The following is a 26,400-nucleotide window of genomic DNA, read 5'->3' as shown; positions in this document are numbered from 1 at the left end:
TTCATATCCATAATCACATACTTTACATATACTTTCTTCATATCCATAATCACATACTTTACATATACTTTCTTCATATCCATAATCACATACTTTACATATACTTTCTTCATATCCATAATCACATACTTTACCAATACTTTCTTCATATCCATAGTTACAGTCTTTACAAATACTTTCTTCATATCCATAATCACATACTTTATAAATACTGTTTTCCAATATGTCCAATGTGCCTCAGTCCGTGACTTACAGACTTTAAAACATGTCTCTGCAGACACAATATTAATTATCGGCCCTGTGCAGGTCCTACGCCCAGGATCGATTAAATACTAAGAAACCGGACTTTAAGAAAATCTAGCCCTAACACCTAATCAAGTCGCTAGGGTACTTCAAGTTACTGACCTGACTATCAGAACTCGTCTACATTCTGCTAATCTGCATATCTCGGCGACCACGTGCTGTACCACGGTTAACAAATCAACACATTCTAGCCGGACACCAAGTGAATTTAGAGTTTAAAAACTAGGGGAATCGCCTATGGTCTAATGTAATGCTTTCAGATGAGTCCAAGTTTACTTTTGACTTTCTGGACAGGCTCCATCAAATTGTTATTGGGAGATTGATTAAGCCCATGCCACGCCGTATGAATCCCATGTTTGACCCATCGTGGCGACAGGACCCCTTATTCATCAAATCACCTCAAACGTTTATTTTTAACTTCACATCCCTGTATTCATTCTTGGTTGTTTGCACCTTGGCAATAGACCGGAAACATGTTTTAATGATTGTCATGTTACACCTAGTCCCTCCGTTTCCTTACCCATCCATTATCACTTGATACCTCTTAATATTTCCCTTTTCTCCCTATTTCTCTTTTATTTTCCCTATGTCGAAGGAATTAATAAATAATGAAGATAAAGCTGAAACATGCAGGAGAGCAGTCCCTGTCGTGTAATTATTTTCTGAATCTCTTCACACATCTGCTACTGTACACCAGTGAATCTCGCCACTGAACATTACACGTTTTCCTGGAATGTGTAAAAAACATTATTATATATTACTTCAAAACGTAAGTGATGTGTCAGTAGTTCTGTGATAACAGTCAATATATACTGAACATCAAAAGTTCTTGTGACATTGAATAAGATTTAAATCAAAGTTATGTTTTTTACCAAATCTGAAACATTTTCGGTTTGCAACAGATAAAAGATTCCTGTACGTGTTCAAATGGTTTAATTTGCTATACTGACTTTAGAAAATGCGTGATTTCATTAAAAAAAACATGAACGTGCCAAAATGTCAATTTACAAATCAATAGCGTGTGTGTCCACCTCTGGTTGCGATGCAAGCAACACATCTTCGTCTCATGGAATGGACCAGGCGTTGCACAAAGTCCTGTGGGATATCTGTCCATATCTGCTGGAGCATGTTTCGAGGTTCCTGGAGAGTCTGTGGAACACGTGGTTGACGTCGAAGGCGCCGATTCATCTCATCCCACATGTGTTCGATTGGTGAGAGATCAGGGGAGCGAGCCGGCCAGAGGATGACATTCAGGTTGTTTTGTTTGAAGAAAACACCAGTCGAGCAATATGAGGCCGGGCGTTGTCATGTTGAAAGGTAATTCCTGGGCCATGACGACGCAAAAACGGTAGAACAACAGGGCCGATGATCACGTCGCGGTAGCGCTGTCCATTAAGATTCCCGTCTACCACTATCAAACGGGTACTCTTGTCTTGCTGTAATCTCACCCCATACCATAACGCTGCCGTCCCCGAACCGATCTTCTTCCATGGCACAATGATTGACGTAACGTTCACCTCGACGTCGGTACACTCGAATCCGTCCATCGCTGTGGCTTAGGTGAAAACGAGACTCGTCAGTGGATAGAACGTGTCACCACTGCATGGCCGTCCAGCGTAGACGCTGTCTGCACCACTGTAGACGTGCTTGACGGCGGTTTCCTATCAAAATATAACGTCTGGTGGGTCTTCTGACGACAATCCCTGCACATCTGAGGCAACGACGTACGGTATGTGATGACACCTACTTGCGGTCCCTAACTCGGACATTCACCACGGACCTTTAAATGGCCGTTTTGGTTTTTTTGTGGCCTTGAGTTGGATCAGTAAACTTAGTTTAACTGACTTTCATAAGGACCTTGGTATTTAGCTCTTAGGTTCACTTGTGATGGTAACACACCAAAACCCTATGGCCAGGACTGAAATTTCGGGATTGCCTAAAAGTCGGGCCGGGCCGGGCCAAGACGGGCCAAAGTGTTCCTGGCTAATTACTTCATTATCGGCGATCATACTTACATATAATTCATGAAACATACACACATGACATTAATGAACAATCACCAAACAAAAGAAGTGCACCATAAATAAGTCATTCGGAGTAAATCGCTTGAAAACCAGAAAGTGGAGCTGTGTGTAAGCGTCGCTGATCTTGGTAACATGTAAAAGAGCAATCGTTAAACGAAATAAGATCAAATACTTCTAGCTATCGTTATACAAATTTCCATCTGTCGGCATATCGTTTATATTTATAGGAACGTACTATATATAAGTAAATACTACTTTATAATGTCACTGATCGTCGTATTTAAAGCAGACACGTTGGTTAAAGTAGACCTCTTCTCCCTATACTCTCAACAGTCACACAAGTGTTCGGTCCGACATGGCCCGGGCTGTCAAAATCAACTTTAAACTCACATATGTATCATCAAATGGATTCACATCTATAAACTAGTATAATATCTACCTAAATACCACTTTATAGTGTCTCAGATCGCTGTACTTAAAGAAAACAAGGGGCTCAAAGTGAAGCCCTTTTCCCTCTACATTCTCAACATAGTCTATCAGAAGTGTTTTGCTTGTGTTGGGTCCGATTTGGCCCGGGCTGTCAAAATCAACTTTAAACACACAGATGTATCTTCAAATGTGTTTACGTCTATAGATTAGTGTTATATCTACCTATATACCACTTTATAATGTCACAGTGCATCGTATTTAAAGAAAACAAAGGGCTCAAAGTGAGGCATTTTTACTGTATTTTCTTAAGAAAATCCAAGTCAGAAGTGTTGGGTCCGACTTGGCCCGGGCTGTCAAAATCAACTTAAACCTCACATATGTATCATCAAATGGATCCACATCTTTCGATTAGTATTATATCTACCTAAATACCACTTTATAGTGTCTCAGATCGCTGTACTTAAAGAAAACAAGGGGCTCAAAGTGAAGCCCTTTTCCCTCTACATTCTCAACATAGTCTCTATCAGAAGTGTTTGGCTTGTGTTGGGTCCGACTTGTCCCGGGCTGTCAAAATCAACTTTAAACACACAGATGTATCTTCAAATGTGTTTACATCTATAGATTAGTGTTATATCTACCTATATACCACTTTATAATGTCACAGTGCATCGTATTTAAAGAAAACAAAGGGCTCAAAGTGAGGCATTTTTACTGTATTTTCTTAAGAAAATCCAAGTCAGAAGTGTTCGGTCCGACTTGGCCCGGGCTGTCAAAATCAACTTAAACCTCACATATGTATCATCAAATGGATCCACATCTTTCGATTAGTATTATATCTACCTAAATACCACTTTATAGTGTCTCAGATCGCTGTACTTAAAGAAAACAAGGGGCTCAAAGTGAAGCCCTTTTCCCTCTACATTCTCAACATAGTCTCTATCAGAAGTGTTTTGCTTGTGTTGGGTCCGACTTGTCCCGGGCTGTCAAAATCAACTTTAAACACACAGATGTATCTTCAAATGTGTTTACATCTATAGATTAGTGTTATATCTACCTATATACCACTTTATAATGTCACAGTGCATCGTATTTAAAGAAAACAAAGGGCTCAAAGTGAGGTATTTTTACTGTATTTTCTTAAGAAAATCCAAGTCAGAAGTGTTCGGTCCGACTTGGCCCGGGCTGTCAAAATCAACTTAAACCTCACAGATGTATCATCAAATGGATCCACATCTTTCGATTAGTATTATATCTACCTAAATACCACTTTATAGTGTCTCAGATCGCTGTACTTAAAGAAAACAAGGGGCTCAAAGTGAAGCCCTTTTCCCTCTACATTCTCAACATAGTCTCTATCAGAAGTGTTTTGCTTGTGTTGGGTCCGACTTGTCCCGGGCTGTCAAAATCAACTTTAAACACACAGATGTATCTTCAAGTGTGTTTACATCTATAGATTAGTGTTATATCTACCTATATACCACTTTATAATGTCACGGTACATCGTATTTAAAGAAAACAAGGGGCTCAAAGTGAGGCATTTTTACTGTATTTTCTTAAGAAAATCCAAGTCAGAAGTGTTCGGTCCGACTTGGCCCGGGCTGTCAAAATCAACTTAAGCTTCACATATGTATCATCAAATGGATCCACATCTTTCGATTAGTATTATATCTACCTAAATACCACTTTATAGTGTCTCAGATCGCTGTACTTAAAGAAAACGAGGGGCTCAAAGTGAAGCCCTTTTCCCTCTACATTCTCAACAAAGTCTCTATCAGAAGTGTTTTGCTTGTGTTGGGTCCGACTTGTCCCGGGCTGTCAAAATCAACTTTAAACACACAGATGTATCTTCAAGTGTGTTTACATCTATAGATTAGTGCTATATCTACCTATATACCACTTTATAATGTCACGGTACATCGTATTTAAAGAAAACAAGGGGCTCAAAGTGAAGCATTTTTACTGTATTTTCTTAAGAAAATCCAAGTCAGAAGTGTTCGGTCCGACTTGGCCCGGGCTGTCAAAATCAACTTAAACCTCACAGATGTATCATCAAATGGATCCACATCTTTCGATTAGTATTATATCTACCTAAATACCACTTTATAGTGTCTCAGATCGCTGTACTTAAAGAAAACAAGGGGCTCAAAGTGAAGCCCTCTTCCCTCTACATTCTCAACATAGTCTCTATCACAAGTGTTTTGCTTGTGTTTGGTCCGACTTGTCCCGAGCCGTCAAAATCAACTTTAAACACACAGATGTATCTTCAAATGTGTTTACATCTGTAGATTAGTGTTATATCTACCTATATACCACTTTATAATGTCACGGTACATCGTATTTAAAGAAAACAAAGGGCTCAAAGTGAAGCATTTTTACTGTATTTTCTTAAGAAAATCCAAGTCAGAAGTGTTCGGTCCGACTTGGCCCGGGCTGTCAAAATCAACTTAAACCTCACAGATGTATCATCAAATGGATCCACATCTTTCGATTAGTATTATATCTACCTAAATACCACTTTATAGTGTCTCAGATCGCTGTACTTAAAGAAAACAAGGGGCTCAAAGTGAAGCCCTTTTCCCTCTACATTCTCAACATAGTCTCTTTCAGAAGTGTTTTGCTTGTGTTGGGTCCGACTTGTCCCGGGCTGTCAAAATCAACTTTAAACACACAGATGTATCTTCAAGTGTGTTTACATCTATAGATTAGTGTTATATCTACCTATATACCACTTTATAATGTCACGGTACATCGTATTTAAAGAAAACAAGGGGCTCAAAGTGAAGCATTTTTACTGTATTTTCTTAAGAAAATCCAAGTCAGAAGTGTTGGGTCCGACTTGGCCCGGGCTGTCAAAATCAACTTAAGCTTCACATATGTATCATCAAATGGATCCACATCTTTCGATTAGTATTATATCTACCTAAATACCACTTTATAGTGTCTCAGATCGCTGTACTTAAAGAAAACAAGGGGCTCAAAGTGAAGCCCTTTTCCCTCTACATTCTCAACATAGTCTCTATCAGAAGTGTTTTGCTTGTGTTGGGTCCGACTTGTCCCGGGCTGTCAAAATCAACTTTAAACACACAGATGTATCTTCAAGTGTGTTTACATCTATAGATTAGTGTTATATCTACCTATATACCACTTTATAATGTCACGGTACATCGTATTTAAAGAAAACAAGGGGCTCAAAGTGAGGCATTTTTACTGTATTTTCTTAAGAAAATCCAAGTCAGAAGTGTTCGGTCCGACTTGGCCCGGGCTGTCAAAATCAACTTAAACCTCACAGATGTATCATCAAATGGATCCACATCTTTCGATTAGTATTATATCTACCTAAATACCACTTTATAGTGTCTCAGATCGCTGTACTTAAAGAAAACAAGGGGCTCAAAGTGAAGCCCTTTTCCCTCTACATTCTCAACATAGTCTCTATCAGAAGTGTTTTGCTTGTGTTGGGTCCGACTTGTCCCGGGCTGTCAAAATCAACTTTAAACACACAGATGTATCTTCAAGTGTGTATACATCTATAGAATAGTGTTATATCTACCTATATACCACTTTATAATGTCACGGTACATCGTATTTAAAGAAAACAAGGGGCTCAAAGTGAGGCATTTTTACTGTATTTTCTTAAGAAAATCCAAGTCAGAAGTGTTCGGTCCGACTTGGCCCGGGCTGTCAAAATCAACTTAAACCTCACAGATGTATCATCAAATGGATCCACATCTTTCGATTAGTATTATATCTACCTAAATACCACTTTATAGTGTCTCAGATCGCTGTATTTAAAGAAAACAAGGGGCTCAAAGTGAAGCCCTTTTCCCTCTACATTCTCAACATAGTCTCTATCAGAAGTGTTTGGCTTGTGTTGGGTCCGACTTGTCCCGGGCTGTCAAAATCAACTTTAAACACACAGATGTATCTTCAAGTGTGTTTACATCTATAGATAAGTGTTATATCTACCTATATACCACTTTATAATGTCACGGTACATCGTATTTAAAGAAAACAAGGGGCTCAAAGTGAGGCATTTTTACTGTATTTTCTTAAGAAAATCCAAGTCAGAAGTGTTCGGTCCGACTTGGCCCGGGCTGTCAAAATCAACTTAAACCTCACAGATGTATCATCAAATGGATCCACATCTTTCGATTAGTATTATATCTACCTAAATAACACTTTATAGTGTCTCAGATCGCTGTACTTAAAGAAAACAAGGGGCTCAAAGTGAAGCCCTTTTCCCTCTACATTCTCAACATAGTCTCTATCAGAAGTGTTTTGCTTGTGTTGGGTCCGACTTGTCCCGGGCTGTCAAAATCAACTTTAAACACACAGATGTATCTTCAAGTGTGTATACATCTATAGAATAGTGTTATATCTACCTATATACCACTTTATAATGTCACGGTACATCGTATTTAAAGAAAACAAGGGGCTCAAAGTGAGGCATTTTTACTGTATTTTCTTAAGAAAATCCAAGTCAGAAGTGTTCGGTCCGACTTGGCCCGGGCTGTCAAAATCAACTTAAACCTCACAGATGTATCATCAAATGGATCCACATCTTTCGATTAGTATTATATCTACCTAAATACCACTTTATAGTGTCTCAGATCGCTGTATTTAAAGAAAACAAGGGGCTCAAAGTGAAGCCCTTTTCCCTCTACATTCTCAACATAGTCTCTATCAGAAGTGTTTTGCTTGTGTTGGGTCCGACTTGTCCCGGGCTGTCAAAATCAACTTTAAACACACAGATGTATCTTCAAGTGTGTATACATCTATAGAATAGTGTTATATCTACCTATATACCACTTTATAATGTCACGGTACATCGTATTTAAAGAAAACAAGGGGCTCAAAGTGAGGCATTTTTACTGTATTTTCTTAAGAAAATCCAAGTCAGAAGTGTTCGGTCCGACTTGGCCCGGGCTGTCAAAATCAACTTAAACCTCACAGATGTATCATCAAATGGATCCACATCTTTCGATTAGTATTATATCTACCTAAATACCACTTTATAGTGTCTCAGATCGCTGTATTTAAAGAAAACAAGGGGCTCAAAGTGAAGCCCTTTTCCCTCTACATTCTCAACATAGTCTCTATCAGAAGTGTTTGGCTTGTGTTGGGTCCGACTTGTCCCGGGCTGTCAAAATCAACTTTAAACACACAGATGTATCTTCAAGTGTGTTTACATCTATAGATTAGTGTTATATCTACCTATATACCACTTTATAATGTCACGGTACATCGTATTTAAAGAAAACAAGGGGCTCAAAGTGAAGCATTTTTACTGTATTTTCTTAAGAAAATCCAAGTCAGAAGTGTTGGGTCCGACTTGGCCCGGGCTGTCAAAATCAACTTAAGCTTCACATATGTATCATCAAATGGATCCACATCTTTCGATTAGTATTATATCTACCTAAATACCACTTTATAGTGTCTCAGATCGCTGTACTTAAAGAAAACAAGGGGCTCAAAGTGAAGCCCTCTTCCCTCTACATTCTCAACATAGTCTCTATCAGAAGTGTTTGGCTTGTGTTGGGTCCGACTTGTCCCGGGCTGTCAAAATCAACTTTAAACACACAGATGTATCTTCAAATGTGTTTACATCTGTAGATTAGTGTTATATCTACCTATATACCACTTTATAATGTCACGGTACATCGTATTTAAAGAAAACAAAGGGCTCAAAGTGAAGCATTTTTACTGTATTTTCTTAAGAAAATCCAAGTCAGAAGTGTTCGGTCCGACTTGGCCCGGGCTGTCAAAATCAACTTAAACCTCACAGATGTATCATCAAATGGATCCACATCTTTCGATTAGTATTATATCTACCTAAATACCACTTTATAGTGTCTCAGATCGCTGTACGTAAAGAAAACAAGGGGCTCAAAGTGAAGCCCTTTTCCCTCTACATTCTCAACATAGTCTCTATCAGAAGTGTTTTGCTTGTGTTGGGTCCGACTTGTCCCGGGCTGTCAAAATCAACTTTAAACACACAGATGTATCTTCAAGTGTGTTTACATCTATAGATTAGTGTTATATCTACCTATATACCACTTTATAATGTCACGGTACATCGTATTTAAAGAAAACAAGGGGCTCAAAGTGAAGCATTTTTACTGTATTTTCTTAAGAAAATCCAAGTCAGAAGTGTTCGGTCCGACTTGGCCCGGGCTGTCAAAATCAACTTAAACTTCACAGATGTATCATCAAATGGATCCACATCTTTCGATTAGTATTATATCTACCTAAATACCACTTTATAGTGTCTCAGATCGCTGTACTTAAAGAAAACAAGGGGCTCAAAGTGAAGCCCTTTTCCCTCTACATTCTCAACAAAGTCTCTATCAGAAGTGTTTTGCTTGTGTTGGGTCCGACTTGTCCCGGGCTGTCAAAATCAACTTTAAACACACAGATGTATCTTCAAGTGTGTTTACATCTATAGATTAGTGTTATATCTACCTATATACCACTTTAAAAAGTCACGATACATCGTATTTAAAGAAAACAAGGGGCTCAAAGTGAAGCCCTTTTCCCTCTACATTCTCAACATAGTCTCTATCAGAAGTGTTTGGCTTTAGTTGGGTCCGACTTGGCCCGGGCGGTCAAAAGCATCTTTAAACACACAGATGTATCTTCAAATGTGTTTACATCTATAGATTAGTGTTATATCCCCAAAAATACCACTTTATAGTGTCTCAGATCGTTTTCCTTAAAGACAACAAGGGAAAAACTCTGTTAGAAGTGTTCGGTCCGACTTGGCCCGGTCTGTCAAAATCAACTTAACCCGCACAGATGTATCATCAAATGGATTCAAATCTATAGATTAGTATTAGATCTACCTAAATACCACTTTATAGTGTCTCAGATCGCTGTACTTAAAGAAAACAAGGGGCTCAAAGTGAAGCCCTTTTCCCTCTACATTCTCAACAAAGTCTCTATCAGAAGTGTTTTGCTTGTGTTGGGTCCGACTTGTCCCGGGCTGTCAAAATCAACTTTAAACACACAGATGTATCTTCAAGTGTGTTTACATCTATAGATTAGTGTTATATCTACCTATATACCACTTTATAATGTCACGGTACATCGTATTTAAAGAAAACAAGGGGCTCAAAGTGAAGCATTTTTACTGTATTTTCTTAAGAAAATCCAAGTCAGAAGTGTTCGGTCCGACTTGGCCCGGGCTATCAAAATCAACTTAAACTTCACAGATGTATCATCAAATGGATCCACATCTTTCGATTAGTATTATATCTACCTAAATACCACTTTATAGTGTCTCAGATCGCTGTACTTAAAGAAAACAAGGGGCTCAAAGTGAAGCCCTTTTCCCTCTACATTCTCAACATAGTCTCTATCAGAAGTGTTTTGCTTGTGTTGGGTCCGACTTGTCCCGGGCGGTCAAAATCAACTTTAAACACACAGATGTATCTTCAAGTGTGTTTACATCTATAGATTAGTGTTATATCTACCTATATACCACTTTAAAAAGTCACGATACATCGTATTTAAAGAAAACAAGGGGCTCAAAGTGAAGCCATTTTCCCCTCTACATTCTCAACATAGTCTCTATCAGAAGCTCTATCAGAAGTGTTTTGCTTGTGTTGGGTCTGACTTGGCCCTGGCCGTCAAAATCAACAGATGTTTCAAATGTATTTACATGTATACAAAGTGAAGCACTTTTTCGCATACGCTCACTCTCAAAGTAGTGGTTGTTTCGCCTAAGCCAAAATTCACCATAACCTTATAGATTTAAACGTTGTATATGTCATTTTAACTGTAAGGTTTTGATTGAAATCCTATTCTTTTGTAAAGGAAAATAACTTACACGTTTAGAGGCCTCCCAATCGTAAATCTTTGGTAGAAAACGAATGACAAAGTAGACGTTACTCATAAAATTGTGTCTACCTTGTCATCCGTGAACTTCAACAAAGAGAAAACGAATGCGTTGATGTACAAATGTTTCAACTGTTAGATGAATGGACATAACACATCCTTCGATCATTGTAGTGGTCAGTTTACTGACCCGGTGTGTTGACATTTGTCATCAGCAGGTTGTCAGTTACTGACCAGACCAGACCACACCACGGGTTTGTGTCTACGTAAGCATACCAATTGTGGTTTTAGATCACAGACCCCTTTGTATGAAATTAGTCCTTTATAATTGAAAGAAACACCGAAAGGATTATTCCAAATAATTAGATACTGGCAGGTTGCGTAGACGGGCCGTAGTTGTTGGCATCTAATTGTGTCACTATTAGTACGATGTATGTACTACATGCCATTCCACTTCCCGTTATTAGTTATACAATATTTATAATTCCAAAATAAGTGAGTAAATGCTTTTGACTTCCCCACTCTCGAGATTAATCTAAGCTTGTATACCTTGTTTGATCTCATTGTAGTGTAAGTTTTGCAGCTATGTTGCTGAATAAATTGTAACTTAAGCTGTTTATTCCAACAACACATAACGTGTGTTGAAATCTTGGCATGTTTATATGGTGTCATAAGCTATGATCTTTAATCAAACGTGTTATGAATTTGTAAGAAATGTAGAAAAAGACTATTTCAAGACTCACATATGTTCCTTTTTTATGTTGATTCAAGAAACGCAACATTCATATTCATATTTATTGTAATGTGAATTTTAAACATGTGTTTTTAATGTTCTCAATTATGTTTTGCCATTTTACGCAATATTTGTTCAAACATCAGGTGTAGACACTTGTGGTTTCTTTCCCGAACGCAAATTATAATCTCAGAAGATAACTAAACTGTAATTATGAATATACCAATGCGGGTTGAGAATGCATTTACAAAACTGATTCATATGTACTCATAGAACAAACGCATAATGTTTCCAATTGAGAATTATTCATAACGTGCTACTGGTTAACACATGTGAACACATCTCAATGATGAAGATTATCGTGAACTGTTAGTATTTGTACTTACATCTGAGGTACCACTTAGGGACCAGGTTTTCGTACCTTAACATATGCACATGTACATCTTTTTTTGCAAGAAAAACACTTCCTGCACCCAAACTTGAGTTGATAACATTAATGTTTGGTTTCACAGTTCAAACATCGTCTCACAATACGGTAATTTGATTATTCGATTATACTGGAGAAACGTTTTTGCCTTACTTCAAGTCTTGTGTCTCATCGATCCTTCTCATTGCGTCCGTATATGCACGTTAAGTGTGGAATTTATCCAAATTACACCTGTACCCAGCTTCAATGGGAAGTTCACGACGCCCCACTAGGTAGAGACCACTTCCCTATAAACATTACCATAGGCAATACAAACGTTCCTACCCAAACAGAAAACCTAGAACCAAAATTCAACTATAACCAAGCTAACTGGGACAAATTTCAGGATATCTGCAACCAAGCCAACCTTACCAAACTAGAAAATAAGGACCCAGAAATCTACTGCAAAAACAGACTACATAATCAACGCAGCCAAAGCATCAATACCTTATAAAACAAATAACGTAGGCAAACCCTCTGTACCATGGTGGAACGAGGAAATAGAACAAACTAGACGCAAACGTAAAACAGCCTTCAATTGAGCCAAACGCGACCATAGCCATATAACGGTAGCTCACGAACTAAACCACAAGTTCCAAAAACTAGTCAAAATAGCTAAAACCAAAGATTGGAAATTATTTTGTGAAGGAGTAAATAATCGCACAGATGCCAGAACAGTCTGGCGAAAATTCCACGCCAATAGAGGCTTAAAACGTCACAAAAAAACATCCAACATAAACAATTCAACCAACCCTACCGAAAAGGCAAATAACCTAGCAAACCACTTCTCGGCCATAAGCAGCAACAATAACTTCAGCGAAAAATTCCAACAAAAACTTAAAGTAGAAGCCAAACCTACTAAAGAACCAAATAATGATAACCTCGAAATAAACCAACCTTACTCAATGGAAGAACTCCAAAATAGGAAAAAGGGAACTGCCCCAGGACTAGACCTAACATCCTACCAAATAATAACCCTTCTCCCTTAACTCAGAAAAAACAACAGGAATAGTATTCAAACATAAAAACATGAAACCCGCCTTCCCAATCCTCCAGCTAAACAACCAAACAATCAAATTTCAAAAACAAACCAAATTCTTAGGACTTATTTTCGATGAACATCTCACCTGGGATGCTCACATCCAAAACCTAACAACTAAATGCAGTAAAGACCTAAACACCCTAAGATGCCTAACTGGGTCAAACTGGGGAGCCTCCAAAGATACCCTCCTCTCACTCTACATATCACTAATTAGATCAAAACTAGACTACGGCTGCGCCATATACAACATCCTAAACAACTCTCTATCTAAAAAACTTGACTCAATACAATATCAGGCCCTCAAACTAATTACACGCACCAAACATGGCACCTCCTACACTTCACTTCAGGCCTCAACAGGAGAAATGCCACTAAGTCTACGCAGGGAACAGCTAAGCTTAAATTTCTGGGCCGCGTCCCAATCAAACCCTCTAATCCAAAACTTAATAAACCAAAATATCAGCCCCAAAAACCAAGCTCTAGCTCGTAAACACCCCTTACTTACCCCAATATCCCAAAGAATAACAAACTACCTCAATGAACACCAAATTAAAAATCTTAAACAAAACTGCAAACAATCAAATATCTTCACCCCTAAACTTAAAATACCCAAAATAGACACAACACTAGCTAGCCAAATAAATAAACAAACCGACCCAAACATAGCTAAAACCACCACACTAGCATACATACACGAAAATTGGCCAAATTGGTGTCACATTTACACGGACGGATCTTCAGACCCGACCTCCAAACACACAGGTTTCGGAGTCCATACCACACAACCAACTGAAACCACACAATCCTTCCGACTCCCAAACAACCAATCAATATTCACGGCAGAACTAATGGGCATAGGCCTCAGCCCTCCATAGTCAAGAATCCAAAAACCACAATAAAATCCTAATACTTACTGACTCCCTAAGTGGACTGCAAGCCCTCCAAAACAAAAATACCAAAAACCGACCTAAATTAATAAATCTAATACTTAAAAGCTCCAACGACCTAACTAACGCAGACAAACAAATAACCTTCTTGTGGATACCCGCACACGTAGGAATATACGGTAATGAAAACGCCGATAAGGCAGCTAAACTATCCCTCAAAATCCCAGAAATAAGCTTAAACTTACCCATCTCAAAATCAGAAATTAAAAGCATAAATAAGCAAAAAATCACCAAAAAATGGCATAACCTTTATCTAAACTCAAATAGCCAAATCAAAAAAGTACTCAGCAAACCACTAACCAAACCAAAAATTCGCCATCCATCAAAAAAATCGACAGAGTAATCACTAACCTCCAAACAGGACACACCAACCTAAATAACCACCTAAAAAAAATTAAAAAAACATACTACAGGTAACTGCCCACACTGCAAACAACTAGAAACCCCAGAACACGCACTCATCTACTGCACACACTACCTAACACATCGAACCGCATTACAAACCACCCTCAATCTAAACAAGGCTCTCACTCTAGAAGCAATACTAAACCCACAAAATAAACTAGAAAACTTCAAGGCCTTAGGCGTATTCTTAATCAAAACGGAACTAATAAAACGCATCTAAAAACACTATAATCCACCAAATCCAAATTACATAAACACACAAACATCCACCATACCCAGCTCCCTTAGTTCTCCTCCCCTAGCCCATCGGCATCTATTCCAAATCTCAAAATTCCCAAATTCTATATAAGCAACCCCTAAAGCCCCCTCTTGGGTTGCACAGACCACTTTCGCTCCTTTCGGAAACACATTAAATGGCCTGGCCGGGCCCGTGTGCGAAATACGCATCAGTCAGAAAGCGCACGTTAAATCTCCAAAGTAAGTAAGTAAGATATAACACTAATCTATAGATGTGAATCCATTTGAGGATACATCTGTGCGGGTTATGTTGATTTTGACAGCCCGGGCCAAGTCGGACCGAACACTTCTAACAGAGTTTTTCCCTTGTTGTCTTTAAGGAAAACGATCTGAGACACTATAAAGTGGTATTTTTGGGGATATAACACTAATCTATAGATGTAAACACATTTGAAGATACATCTGTGTGTTTAAAGATGCTTTTGACCGCCCGGGACAAGTCGGACCAAACACAAGCAAAACACTTCTGATAGACTATGTCGAGAATGTAGAGGGAAGAGGGCTTCACTTTGAGCCCCTTGTTTTCTTTAAGTACAGCGATCTGAGACACTATAAAGTGGTATTTAGGGGGATATAATACTAATCTATAGATGTGAATCCATTTGATGATACATCTGTGCGGGTTAAGTTGATTTTGACAGCCCGGGCCAAGTCGGACCGAACACTTCTAACAGAGTTTTTCTTAAGAAAATACAGTAAAAGTGCTTGACTTTAACGGCCAAGTTTTCTTTGAGTGCGATATACTGTGACATTATAAAGTGTTATATAGGTAGATATCACACTAATCTATAGATGTAAACACACTTGAAGATACATCTGTGTGTTTAAAGTTGATTTTGACCGCCCGGGACAAGTCGGACCCAACACAAGCAAAACACTTCTGATAGAGACTATGTTGAGAATGTAGAGGGAAGAGGGCTTCACTTTGAGCCCCTTGTTTTCTTTAAGTACAGCGATCTGAGACACTATAAAGTGGTATTTAGGTAGATCTAATACTAATCTATAGATTTGAATCCATTTGATGATACATCTGTGCGGGTTAAGTTGATTTTGACAGCCCGGGCCAAGTCGGACCGAACACTTCTAACAGAGTTTTTCCCTTGTTGTCTTTAAGGAAAACGATCTGAGACACTATAAAGTGGTATTTTGGGGGATATAACACTAATCTATAGATGTAAACACATTTGAAGATACATCTGTGTGTTTAAAGATGCTTTTGACCGCCCGGGCCAAGTCGGACCCAACACAAGCCAAACACTTCTGATAGAGACTATGTTGAGAATGTAGAGGGAAAAGGGCTTCACTCACTTTGAGCCCCTTGTTTTCTTTAAATACGATGTACCGTGACATTATAAAGTGGTATATAGGTAGATATAACACTAATCTATAGATGTAAACACACTTGAAGATACATCTGTGTGTTTAAAGTTGATTTTGACAGCCCGGGACAAGTCGGACCCAACACAAGCAAAACACTTCTGATAGAGACTATGTTGAGAATGTAGAGTGAAAAAGTCTTCACTTTGAGCTCTGTGTTTTCTTAAACTACTGAAATATGAGACAATAAAGTGGTATATAATTAGATATAATACTAGTCTTTAGATATAAAGAATGTTAGTAACTTTAGAAGTGCTTGGACAGTTATTAACACGTGTCGTGTCAGTCCTTTGACATTCGCGAATATCCACTTCCAGGAAACATCCTGTGTTGGTTTTACACGAATTAGTAAAGGTTAATTTCCTTAACACGTTAATTAATGAAAGAAGAGTAGTCAAAACACTGTCGTTTCCTGCCCAGGACATCACACCCGTACACGCTAAGGTCGGTGAGAAGCATTCTAATCAAAGAATACACACAGTCAAGACACTGACTTTTCTACGAGACTCACGGTATGTAGTCATAATCATCAGTTTATTAAATTGTTGAAGGTGCATTTTTATTCAAACTCATTTAAATGAGCAAAACTATACGTTTTGGACATTTGAGATCTGCCTAGATATGCGCGTTTCGTTTTATTATTCTGCAATCGATTTTTTGTGTTACCCGCTGGCCCGGCCCGGCCCGGCCCGGCCCGACTTTTCTTGGCCCGACTTTAAGGCAATCCCTGAAATTTCCATCTTTTGATTTTTGGTCATTGTGTGCTATCATTTTTTCCTGCGATTACTTAAAATTTTCCCTGGCAACTTCAGTAGCCCTCAGAAGTCAAACTCGGAAAGTAGACGCGTTGTCTAGTCAATTCAAGTATGATTTGTCATAAAGCCACTGTTCTTTCAAATGCTTTCTAAAGTAATCCTCTGACCGTGTGACAAAAGGCTAAATGTAAGGGACTAAACCTTAATCATTCCTAAACTGAATCATTTAATGCAAAAGAAAACAAGTGTATGCCATCCCACTCTTCAGTTTCAAAGCAGTACACCCTTAACGTATTAAGATTCTCGTGAAATCTCTTTAATGCACCTTGTGCGTGGTACGTCAATGTCACCCAAAGTATATTTATATCTACCATTGTTTTAATCGTGCAATGTGTGTTATTTCTTTACTTAACTTGTCACCAATCGACAACAGCTAGAGGGTTGCTTTTCTGACTTCATTTTATATATCGAATAGGGTGATTTGAAAATAGCACATATATAAATAACGCAAAGCTACCTAATCTATCTTATCCTAACTGAAAATGCTTTGCCTGAAAATTTGCTTTGACGGGGGTAGCAATTAGGGTATGTACTGCTTTATATTTGTTTGGAAAAATAATGGAATAGTTAAAAGCTATGAAACGGGGTGAGTATTGGAAGGTTGGAGGTTTTCAATCAAGGAGTATGTGTTGTTCTACATATGATTTATTTAGCCAGCACCTGACTCTGCTGATTACCAATCTGAATCTGTACTATCACCCACAGGTACGATAACTGGTGTAACAAGGCTGATATGTACGCCGTCACGTTGGCGATACTGACGCTCTGTTTACAAAAATGTGATGTGCAGCCTTACATCTGGTTTGATTCACGTGACTGTGTCTTGTAATTTCGCTTCCAATGTTCTGGATTCGACGTTGCTCGATGTCACAGTCCTGTATTGGACTACTACCCAGTATCTGGTTCCCAGGCGTCATAACTGGCGTTCTCCATGGCAATGAAACTTGGGTTGTTTGGACTGGACAGTAGCTGATATTCCAACAAGACTATGAAAACATCTCCATTCATTTCCTTATAATAATCACCAGTTTTCATTTTCGCCTCTAAAACTAGCTCACATCCACTAATAAGCCCCAGATCATCGGTTCCGGCGTGCAAAACAATGACACGGTTGCCTTATCTCGTACTATATACCTATTAGTGATGTATTATTACAATATGTGTAATTTAAATTTTCAGCTACTCAAAACATAGAGGACGTGGCAGGAAATTCCAATATTGTCCTGGGAAACTAAATAGCAGCACAAAATAATTGTTCTATTTCACTTTTTACTTGGCCATACAGAGATCAATGTGGTAATATGACAGCGTATTTCAAATCTGACACATTGTTATAATAATTCTTGTCATCTCATCTGATCAATGAAAAAAGACGCAAAGAATCGTGACCAAGCATTTATTTTGAACAGTTTTATGAGACGTAGAACACCTCCGTGTTGACAGTCGCTAATGTTAAATAAAATAGAATCAAAGGGAAACAGATGAACATAACACAGTGAAAATAAAATATTTATGTAGTACAAGTTGAGTATCTAATTTGGCGAGCTAACTTGGTGAATAATCTAACGGCCCCTAGTCTGTAGTGTGGTATACAATGAAGCTAACTGATATACTCCCTTCAATAGTTCAGTAGACTCAGTATGAATATGTGTCGGGTAAATGGAAAGAGCGATATCATATCCCGGTAAGTATATTAAAACGAACTGAAAAAAGTGTTTAATGGTATAGCAAAAGGAGTGATGAATCCCATCACAGCCACACAGAAGGACCTGAATGGCACTCTTCATGTTTTATGATACACAAAAGTCTTGTCAAAGACTTGTGACATACTCCTTTAAAAACAGCCGCCGTACTGAATCCATCACCATCCGTTTCCTTCTTCGCCGACCTGCAAATAGAAGCATATATATATATTACACACACATTTGAACCTTACCTGAAGCAAAGTTACAATACGTCTCTGTTGCATGGTGTTGTTAATATAAGTTGTAGCAGGATCACTTGGGGTACATTATTACTTATGGTGTCTTTAGTTGCCGTATATATACGGCGTCATATTAGGTTAGCAGAGAAATATTGGGCGAGACATGCTAACCTAATAGGACACCGTACACGGCAATTGAAGACACCATGACGACTTTATAATGCCCAAAAGTTTACACTATTTGGTATGTTCATCGGACATGTGATGTCAAAATATAAACTTGACACTTACAACAGTTTCAATGGTTCCGTTAAGTTTGTTTGTTGTTCAACGCCGCATTCAGCAATATTCATGCTATATGACGGCGGTTTGCAAACAATCGAATCGGGACCCGACAATCCAGTGATTGACATCATGAGCATCAATCCACGCAACTGGGATATGATGACATGTATCAACCAAATCAACGAGCCTGACCACCCGATCCCTTTAGTCGCCTTTTACGACAAGCGTCACCTATTCCACTCTGTGACAATTCAGTTTTTGTATACAATGTTTTACACATTACCATAATGTGTTTGTTGTTCAGTTGTATTTTAAACTAAACTCTTGTCTAAAAATGTGCTTGAAAATTTGTCACAATGATGAAAGGAGGACCTTGAATAGTATAAATACGTCAGCAGTGTTGTATGCGAGACGCAAACCTTCTAAAAATATTGGTGATCGTAACACATTCCTATACATATTTTATATTTTCTTTATTTTTTCACTAATTCAACCTTTTTTGTGACCTGGGAAGTTTTTCACATAGGTTCTTGACATTCTTGACTTATTGTGACCAACTGGTGTCATTCCGGGAACAAAACGTACCCCTCTAGAAGGTTTGCATATCGGTATATCAACACGAAAACTGCTTCAAACAAGAAGTATTCCCGTATTCAACCCGCGTCTTACAGTAAAATGTAGCCGCTATAGCAGCGCTTGCGTATTCGTGTCGTCAAAGTATTGAACCTATCTGATATAAATTTAGATTCTATAATTTTGAAAACAAATTGGCAAGCAATAACACTCATTCATTTTTAGCTGACATGACTTAATGTGTCCTTTTATGGACAACGTTAACACATAGTATACACATTTCTTTATGTTTTCATTACAATAATTTTATGAAGGAATGTCATATATGCTTGCCGTTATGGGTGGGGTGATCAGCTTGGGTAAATAGGTTGTTTGCGTGCCATCGAGCCAACGTGGCTTACGGTATAAACTACTGGTTGGCCTGGTCAAGTCTCGATTATGTACTAAAGTAAAGACATCTAGCTGAACGCAAAATATACGCTTCATATAAAACACAACAGCTTTGGTATAGTTGTAATTTAACTGAAGGAAATGTGTAGGAACAATATCGCTGCTTACAGGGTTGATAAGCCAGTATATCTCCCTTGTGTCAAACCAAAAGGTTACAACACTTAGAACAATATCGCTGAATCCCACGTTATCTACGTAGGTTTTATTACTAATAAACTCTATAGAAATAAATAGGAATAAGTGGCATGGTTAAATGTACAAATTGTGTCCCAGGGCAACCAGTATCTGAGATGCGTTAAGGTTGTAAGCTACGTTACTACTACTCAAACATTTCGAAGATATCCTTAATGAAGTCATTTTGGAATCAGAATGTTTGGACACAGTTTCGGTATAAGTTCATGCCAAATGTAAGCGCTTAAGTTGACAAACACATGCTTTCTGGTGCTGAGAAGAAACACATGCTGTCAAAGTTTACTGCCATGTTAAAGCCGATCCATTTGTTGACTTGTCTGGATACATAAGGTAAGTAAATGAGACAATAACCTGTTAATACACGATTTGAAGTATATATAACATGAGGGAAACTTATTTAAAAGTGTTAATGTCCTTGGAGTGATGGTTGATCATTGCTGGATCTCGTCGAGTTATTTGCTATATTATGGCAAGTGGAATGTGATCCTGACATTATATGAGGATTAAAGGAGAAGGAAGTTAGGGAAGCAGAGTGAACAGGACAGACGGGTAGGTTATTAGTGTAATCTACGTTACCGGTCTTTTGAGTCTCTTCTAACTGACAACATTGAAACAGAAGGCAATTGCTTTATCACAGTAGCTTTGCTAATGATTGTCGTATCATGTGTCAAACCATTTCTGTGGTCACATAACTTTATAAATGATGTAATAAAGAGGTGTTGTAAAACCTAGTAGGTTGTTTTCATCTTCAATTCTAGGAGACCGTTGTATCACAGCTATCGGACTTCTTGAAACGTGTATGAGTTGAATTAAGAAGTGATATAAAGCCGAAGGCAAAATACAATTATATATTCTACCTGAAATCATATGTAATTTCACCACTAATGTTTGATATTAACATAACAATCACTTAGGTCACCGGTGTTATCGTGAGTTGTCATGTTCAGACACATGTTACTTTAACACTACTCATGCCTGAGTTCTGAAATGTTGGACGTAGACAACCCAGATACTGACTTTTGAATCTGAATATTTTGTTTATAAGAATTGGGCAAGTTTGGTGGGGAATGGGTGATATATGTACGTCACCCATTTAGGTTCTTTAAAACCGCGCATATTTATTGCTATAATTTTAAATTAACCATTTCTGTAAGTATTTCATGCTGATATGTATGCGAGAGCGTCCATTTAGTGTACTGTGTGCTAGAGCAAGGGTTTTCTTTAACAAATTTCTCAATAATTCGTTTGCATATCTTCATTAAATATTTTGTGGAAATTCTTCTATTGTACATATAATTTGATTAACAAAGAATTTGCCGCCGTGTTGATGGGTCGCACCAAACGTTTGCTTGTTCTTTATTTTGTCACTTCAATGAAAGGTCGTGATAGCCATTGGTATTGTTGATATTCATTATCCACAGTAACACTTTAGGTCTCTGCTCTTGCTTTAATGCAGTCGTCTACAGTGTTTGAAACGCCTAAAGGCTATTGGCATACTTCGAACTGGTAGAGCTCTGTGAGAGGAAGCCAAGATGTTCAATGTGTCTCAGTCTGTGATTTGCAGACTTTGAAGCAGGTCTCTGCAGACACAGAACTTTAATAGTCGACCCCGGATATGGTGCCTAATGTCAACAAAACTAACTCATGATCGATTGTTAAGAAACCAGGCTTTAAGACATCGAGCCCAAACAGCCAATCAAATCGCCATTTACCTGCCATCGCAGTTAAATTCACTGACCAGACGATTAGAATACAAATAGTCAGCGACAACGTGTTGTACTATTCACTCTGGACTTTCAGTTTTGTTGTGGACGTGTCTGGAGGCGTTCCATCGAACCTCATGCGAACGGCAGTGAGGGTGGGTCTGTAATGGTATTGGGTTGTATCCCTATGACTGCGAGAACGCCACAGCATTATGTCCATGTTACTATGGTCACTCAACAGTAATACGGAGACAGCAACATACTGGCACCAAAAGTTGTGTACGTCAACGTCAAATATCACCCGAACGGTTAGCCGACCTGCGTGACACGCTTCACGAAGTCACGCCATCAAATTGTCATTCGGAGTTTGATTTGACCATGTCACGCCGTATAAACGAATGTTTGACCAATCGCGAGGGCATGACCCATCATTGAACGAGTCATCTAAAAAAAATGTCGTCTTCCTTTATTGACCTCCGTTGTAAATGTCACGTTTCCAACTATAAAGGAACACCTATATTTATGGCCACTTCTCTTCCATTCTCGTTCAAATATTTCAATACAGCATACACTTTATTAATCATTTCAAGGTTAGCTCACTCGTCTCTCGAACAAATTGAAAAATATTGAAATCGGACCTTAGGCCAACCTTATCAAGCACATCTGGACAACGTGGGGGTCTCTAAAGACGTGTGAACAACCAGGATCGGATGTTGTGTGCCGCCCCGAGGACACATGCAGACTGAGAAAATCAAACAGTATTCGCCGACATCGAAATGGTCAGTCGGGATTGTTTTCGCGTATCGACTAATCTTGTGCACAGTATTTCTTCTTTCAATATATACCTCAGGTATGATCATCGAAGATAAGATGAAGTATACTTGTGACATATTGACAAATCCACTACTCAGTATCAAGGATGCGATCTTCTTTGTTTCCATATCGAAATCCGAACAGAGGTACGGTACGCATGTTCTGTCCTTGTGTATCATTACTAATACACCTGTCAGGTGATGTTGAATCGAACCCTGACCCATTTAGTAAGGATTGGGGTGATATGAACTCTGCAATTATCCACCAAATTAAAGCACCCGAAGATAAACTGTTAAAAGAAATTGGTTCAGTGAAAGAAGAATTACATTGCATTGAGCGGGCACTAAGAATAGGTCAACGCAGCACTGACAGACCACGCCCTGTGATCACTAAACGTGTGCACTGGGAGGATAAGATGAACTCTCTCAGTTTGAGAGATTCCCTTAGATCAGAGGGATATTGCATTTCCAAGGACTTAACTTTGAAACAGGGGCAATAATTAAATAAATGTAAAGACGAAGATCAATCTAAATATTACTTTTATAAAGGTGGTGAATTGTGTCGACACCCAAAGAGGTTACGCATGCTTCAATCAATGTCTCGGATGGGAGAAGAGGTGGAGTCTCTGACAGAAACAACAGTCCACCCAGGAACGAGGGGAGTTCGCGCCCTACTATCCGCAGTCAGGCTACCATCTCTAGGGGCAGCCAGTAGGACCGTACTACCTAGGGGTGTGGCCGCGGCCCGTACCAAGACTCAGAGGATTTAAAAAGTGATGACTCTCCTACTATAAAACTCTTATTCTTGCATATATCTGGATTGAAGACTAAATTTGAAGACACTGACTTTGTTTCATATTTACATTCATTTGACATTGTAGATTTCATAGAGACAAGGGTTCAGAAGTTTTAGAAAAAGTTTTCTGATTATTTATCTTATAACAGACCAGGTGATAAGTTAGCCAAAACATGGTGACATAAATATAGTTATGGTCAGTTTAGTCAGATCGATGACGTTTCATGTATTTTGAGGCGAGACTTTAACTCTAGGACTGGGACATAACCCGATATTGTGGAAGTCGACATTTTGGAGTATCTTGAAGGTCGTGATAACTGGTCTTGGGATTTTCTGATCATTTTGATTTACAGAGATATTCTGCTGATAAGATTTTGAATAAGTTTGGTAAATGTTTCTTTAACCTATGCTCGGTCTTAAATATTCATAGTATATTTGTATGAATGGTCGTTAGTAGTAGATAATTGATAAGCAGCCCACCTCCCACGGAGGTGCCTCATTAATATGCAGGATAACTCATTAATAGGGTAATTTATGCATGACGTCACAGGTTAATTAAGGGTGAACTGACCTGATGCAATCATGCAATTAATTACTTGACCACTCGTTAAACGTAGAAGAAGACGTGTCTAAAAACAAGATGGCGGACGTTGCCACGATGTTATCTGGTTTATTAGAATCTTACACGTTTGTGTGTGTGTGTGTGTGTGTGTGTGTAGGTGATGTGTCTTGTGTAGCTGAATCTTTTTCCATAATTTCATCTGAAAATATATGCATATGCCCTATGGTGCCTTTTTTTATTTCCTCTGTTTCCCAATAGTACCGCTATACACGTACATAGTCCATGTCATTAATTTTCTTTTTTATAACCTCGCTGGTCACACATCCATAATTTCAATGATCAATGTCCTCAGCCACACTCGGTGAACAGTAATTGAACCATCGTCAGAGATATGTGTAAACCTGGTGCTTTTTATAAGACCCGTTAAATTCCATAAGACATTGAAAAGACGCGATAGTCGCATGAAGCAGTTTCGAAATGATCGAGATGCTTACAGCCTACCCAAGCCAGTCAAGCATAGATTTCGACGTCTACAAGTCAGAGTGAATTTCATGAATGAAATGTTTGACTTGGATTTTGCCGATTTCGCGATACACCTAGCAGAACGATGGTATAAGTTATCTCCTCGTTTGTATTGACATATTATCAAGATATGTTTGGGTTGTTGTCCTTCACAATAAAAAGCCGGATACTGTTTTGGTGTTTCTTTGTAGTTGGTAGATTTCATTGTCTCTCGCCAGGACGTGCCTCAGAGAGTCTGTCGACCCAATTGCCCTTGTGAACAAGTCAGTTGATTCACACATCTCTGTGTTCTGTATTCTGAGTGTGTGTGTGTGTGTGTGTGTGTGTGTGTGTGTGTGTGTGTGTGTGTGACAAGTGGATGTGTCCTGAACCAAAATTAGGTCATCAGGTCAAATGGCCGATCGACCAACACATATGAATGATTCACTGAACAAAACTATTTTTTAATGATGACAGAACACATAGATGTCAATTCTGTGTTTATTTCCAGATTTACAAAGCGGATCAAGTACAGGGATAGTTATTTGGCATAATCTGATGAGAAAGATTGCAAGTGTCATGTGCAGAAAGGGATTTCCGTCCTGGAGGTCCATATTTGGCTGGACTTGAGGTGTTTCTTTAGTTTTGAGCTTTTGGTGTCAGTGGCATGATGCTGTTTCGATTCAGTGGTATGCAATTTCTTGTTGGTGTTTTCACTATGTGAACAAGTCCCGTTTTCTTGTTGTAACTCGGCATTGTTATTGAGGTTTATATGTGATCGCTGAGACTGTCAGAGGTCAACTAAAGGCGTGACACTTGAAGTGAGGGGTTTTCATCATTCTTGTTCACTCAGTTCACCCTCCTCTTGTGAAGCTTTAGATTCCATGTCACTGTCTGCTTCAGTCATGTCTATGCAAGTCAGAATATCTTTCATGATGGGTTTAATGAAACATTTGATCTTGTCTTTGATGAACGTTTGTTCAGTGCTTGGATCCATCTCCTTCAAGCTCTCTAGGATGGGTTGGAACAAGGGAGCCTTTGCAAAATAGCGGGTAAACTCAAGGACACATTTAAACAGGTTTGCCAAATCATTTTTCCACACAACATGTAGTTTTCTCTCGATCCATTCCTCCGATTTTCCTTGTTTCCTGTAGTTTTTCTTTTTGAGCTTCATGTCTTGTAGGCTCCTGTCATACACCCTATTCCATATACGCTGTAAACCCACGTTTTGCCAATCGTTGGCCTCGAGGTCATGCCATTTAGATTTAGTATTGACAGCACCACCCCCTCTCTGCATGGGCAGCTCTTCGTCACTATCATCATCATCGTATCGTGCACGTTTTCTCTTAGGCTTAAACTCGTTTTCGGGGCACCAAGTTTTGATATGTTTCTGTAAATCATGCATGTTATCTTTCAAGATGCCACAGTCAGCGCAAGCAGTGGCCATGGTAAAAGTTCCCCAGTCCTCACTAGAAGTGGATGCTGTCTCCTCGTCAAAATCGTAAGATGGTTCTCCTAGAGAAGATCTTTCTTCTGGTGTGTACTGCTTGGGTGGACCTTCTTGGACAATTTGCTGCTCTGTTGATGGAGAGCTCCCTTTTAACCTCTGCTGTTGTGAACCACACCCAGAGTCTTGATTGATGGTTCTCAATATATTGGCATGCAATCTGTTCTTCTTACTCGTGCCAGGTTTAAGATCTACTGTCAAATGCCGAAAAGGCGTTTCAACAGCCTTTTCATAAAGAGTCATAAATTTACCGATGTGTTCGGGAAAAATTCTTCTGCCAAAACATTTCACCTGCTGTCTATCCACGGGTGAATTGAAAAGTGTCACGTAAAGGGCATTCAAAGAAATGCCACGTGATTCCTTGCCTCTCAGGAACAGGTTTTGCAATAACAAGAAGATAATGACATTTTCGTGGTGTGAG

At 38.8% G+C, this 26,400-nt stretch overlaps 1 protein-coding gene across 1 annotated transcript in view; it reads right to left on the bottom strand.

Moving 5' to 3' along the window:
* Positions 1–18,071: 18,071 nt before the first annotated feature.
* LOC139477704 (uncharacterized) overlaps positions 18,072–26,400 on the bottom strand; it is a 68,608-nt gene continuing 60,279 nt past the window's right edge. Inside the window, exon 3 of the mRNA XM_071260087.1 lies at positions 18,072–18,562. Within this exon, the coding sequence (XP_071116188.1) occupies positions 18,486–18,562 (77 nt within the window). The 3' untranslated portion in view covers positions 18,072–18,485. The remainder of the gene's footprint in view (positions 18,563–26,400) is intronic.

Source organism: Haliotis cracherodii, unplaced genomic scaffold (genome assembly GCF_022045235.1).
Source record: "Haliotis cracherodii isolate W230 unplaced genomic scaffold, xgHalCrac1.p SCAF_34, whole genome shotgun sequence".
Lineage (NCBI taxonomy): Eukaryota > Metazoa > Mollusca > Gastropoda > Lepetellida > Haliotidae > Haliotis > Haliotis cracherodii.
The sequence above is the reverse complement of the archived record's forward strand: the minus strand, read 5'-3'. Positions and strand labels throughout refer to the sequence as shown.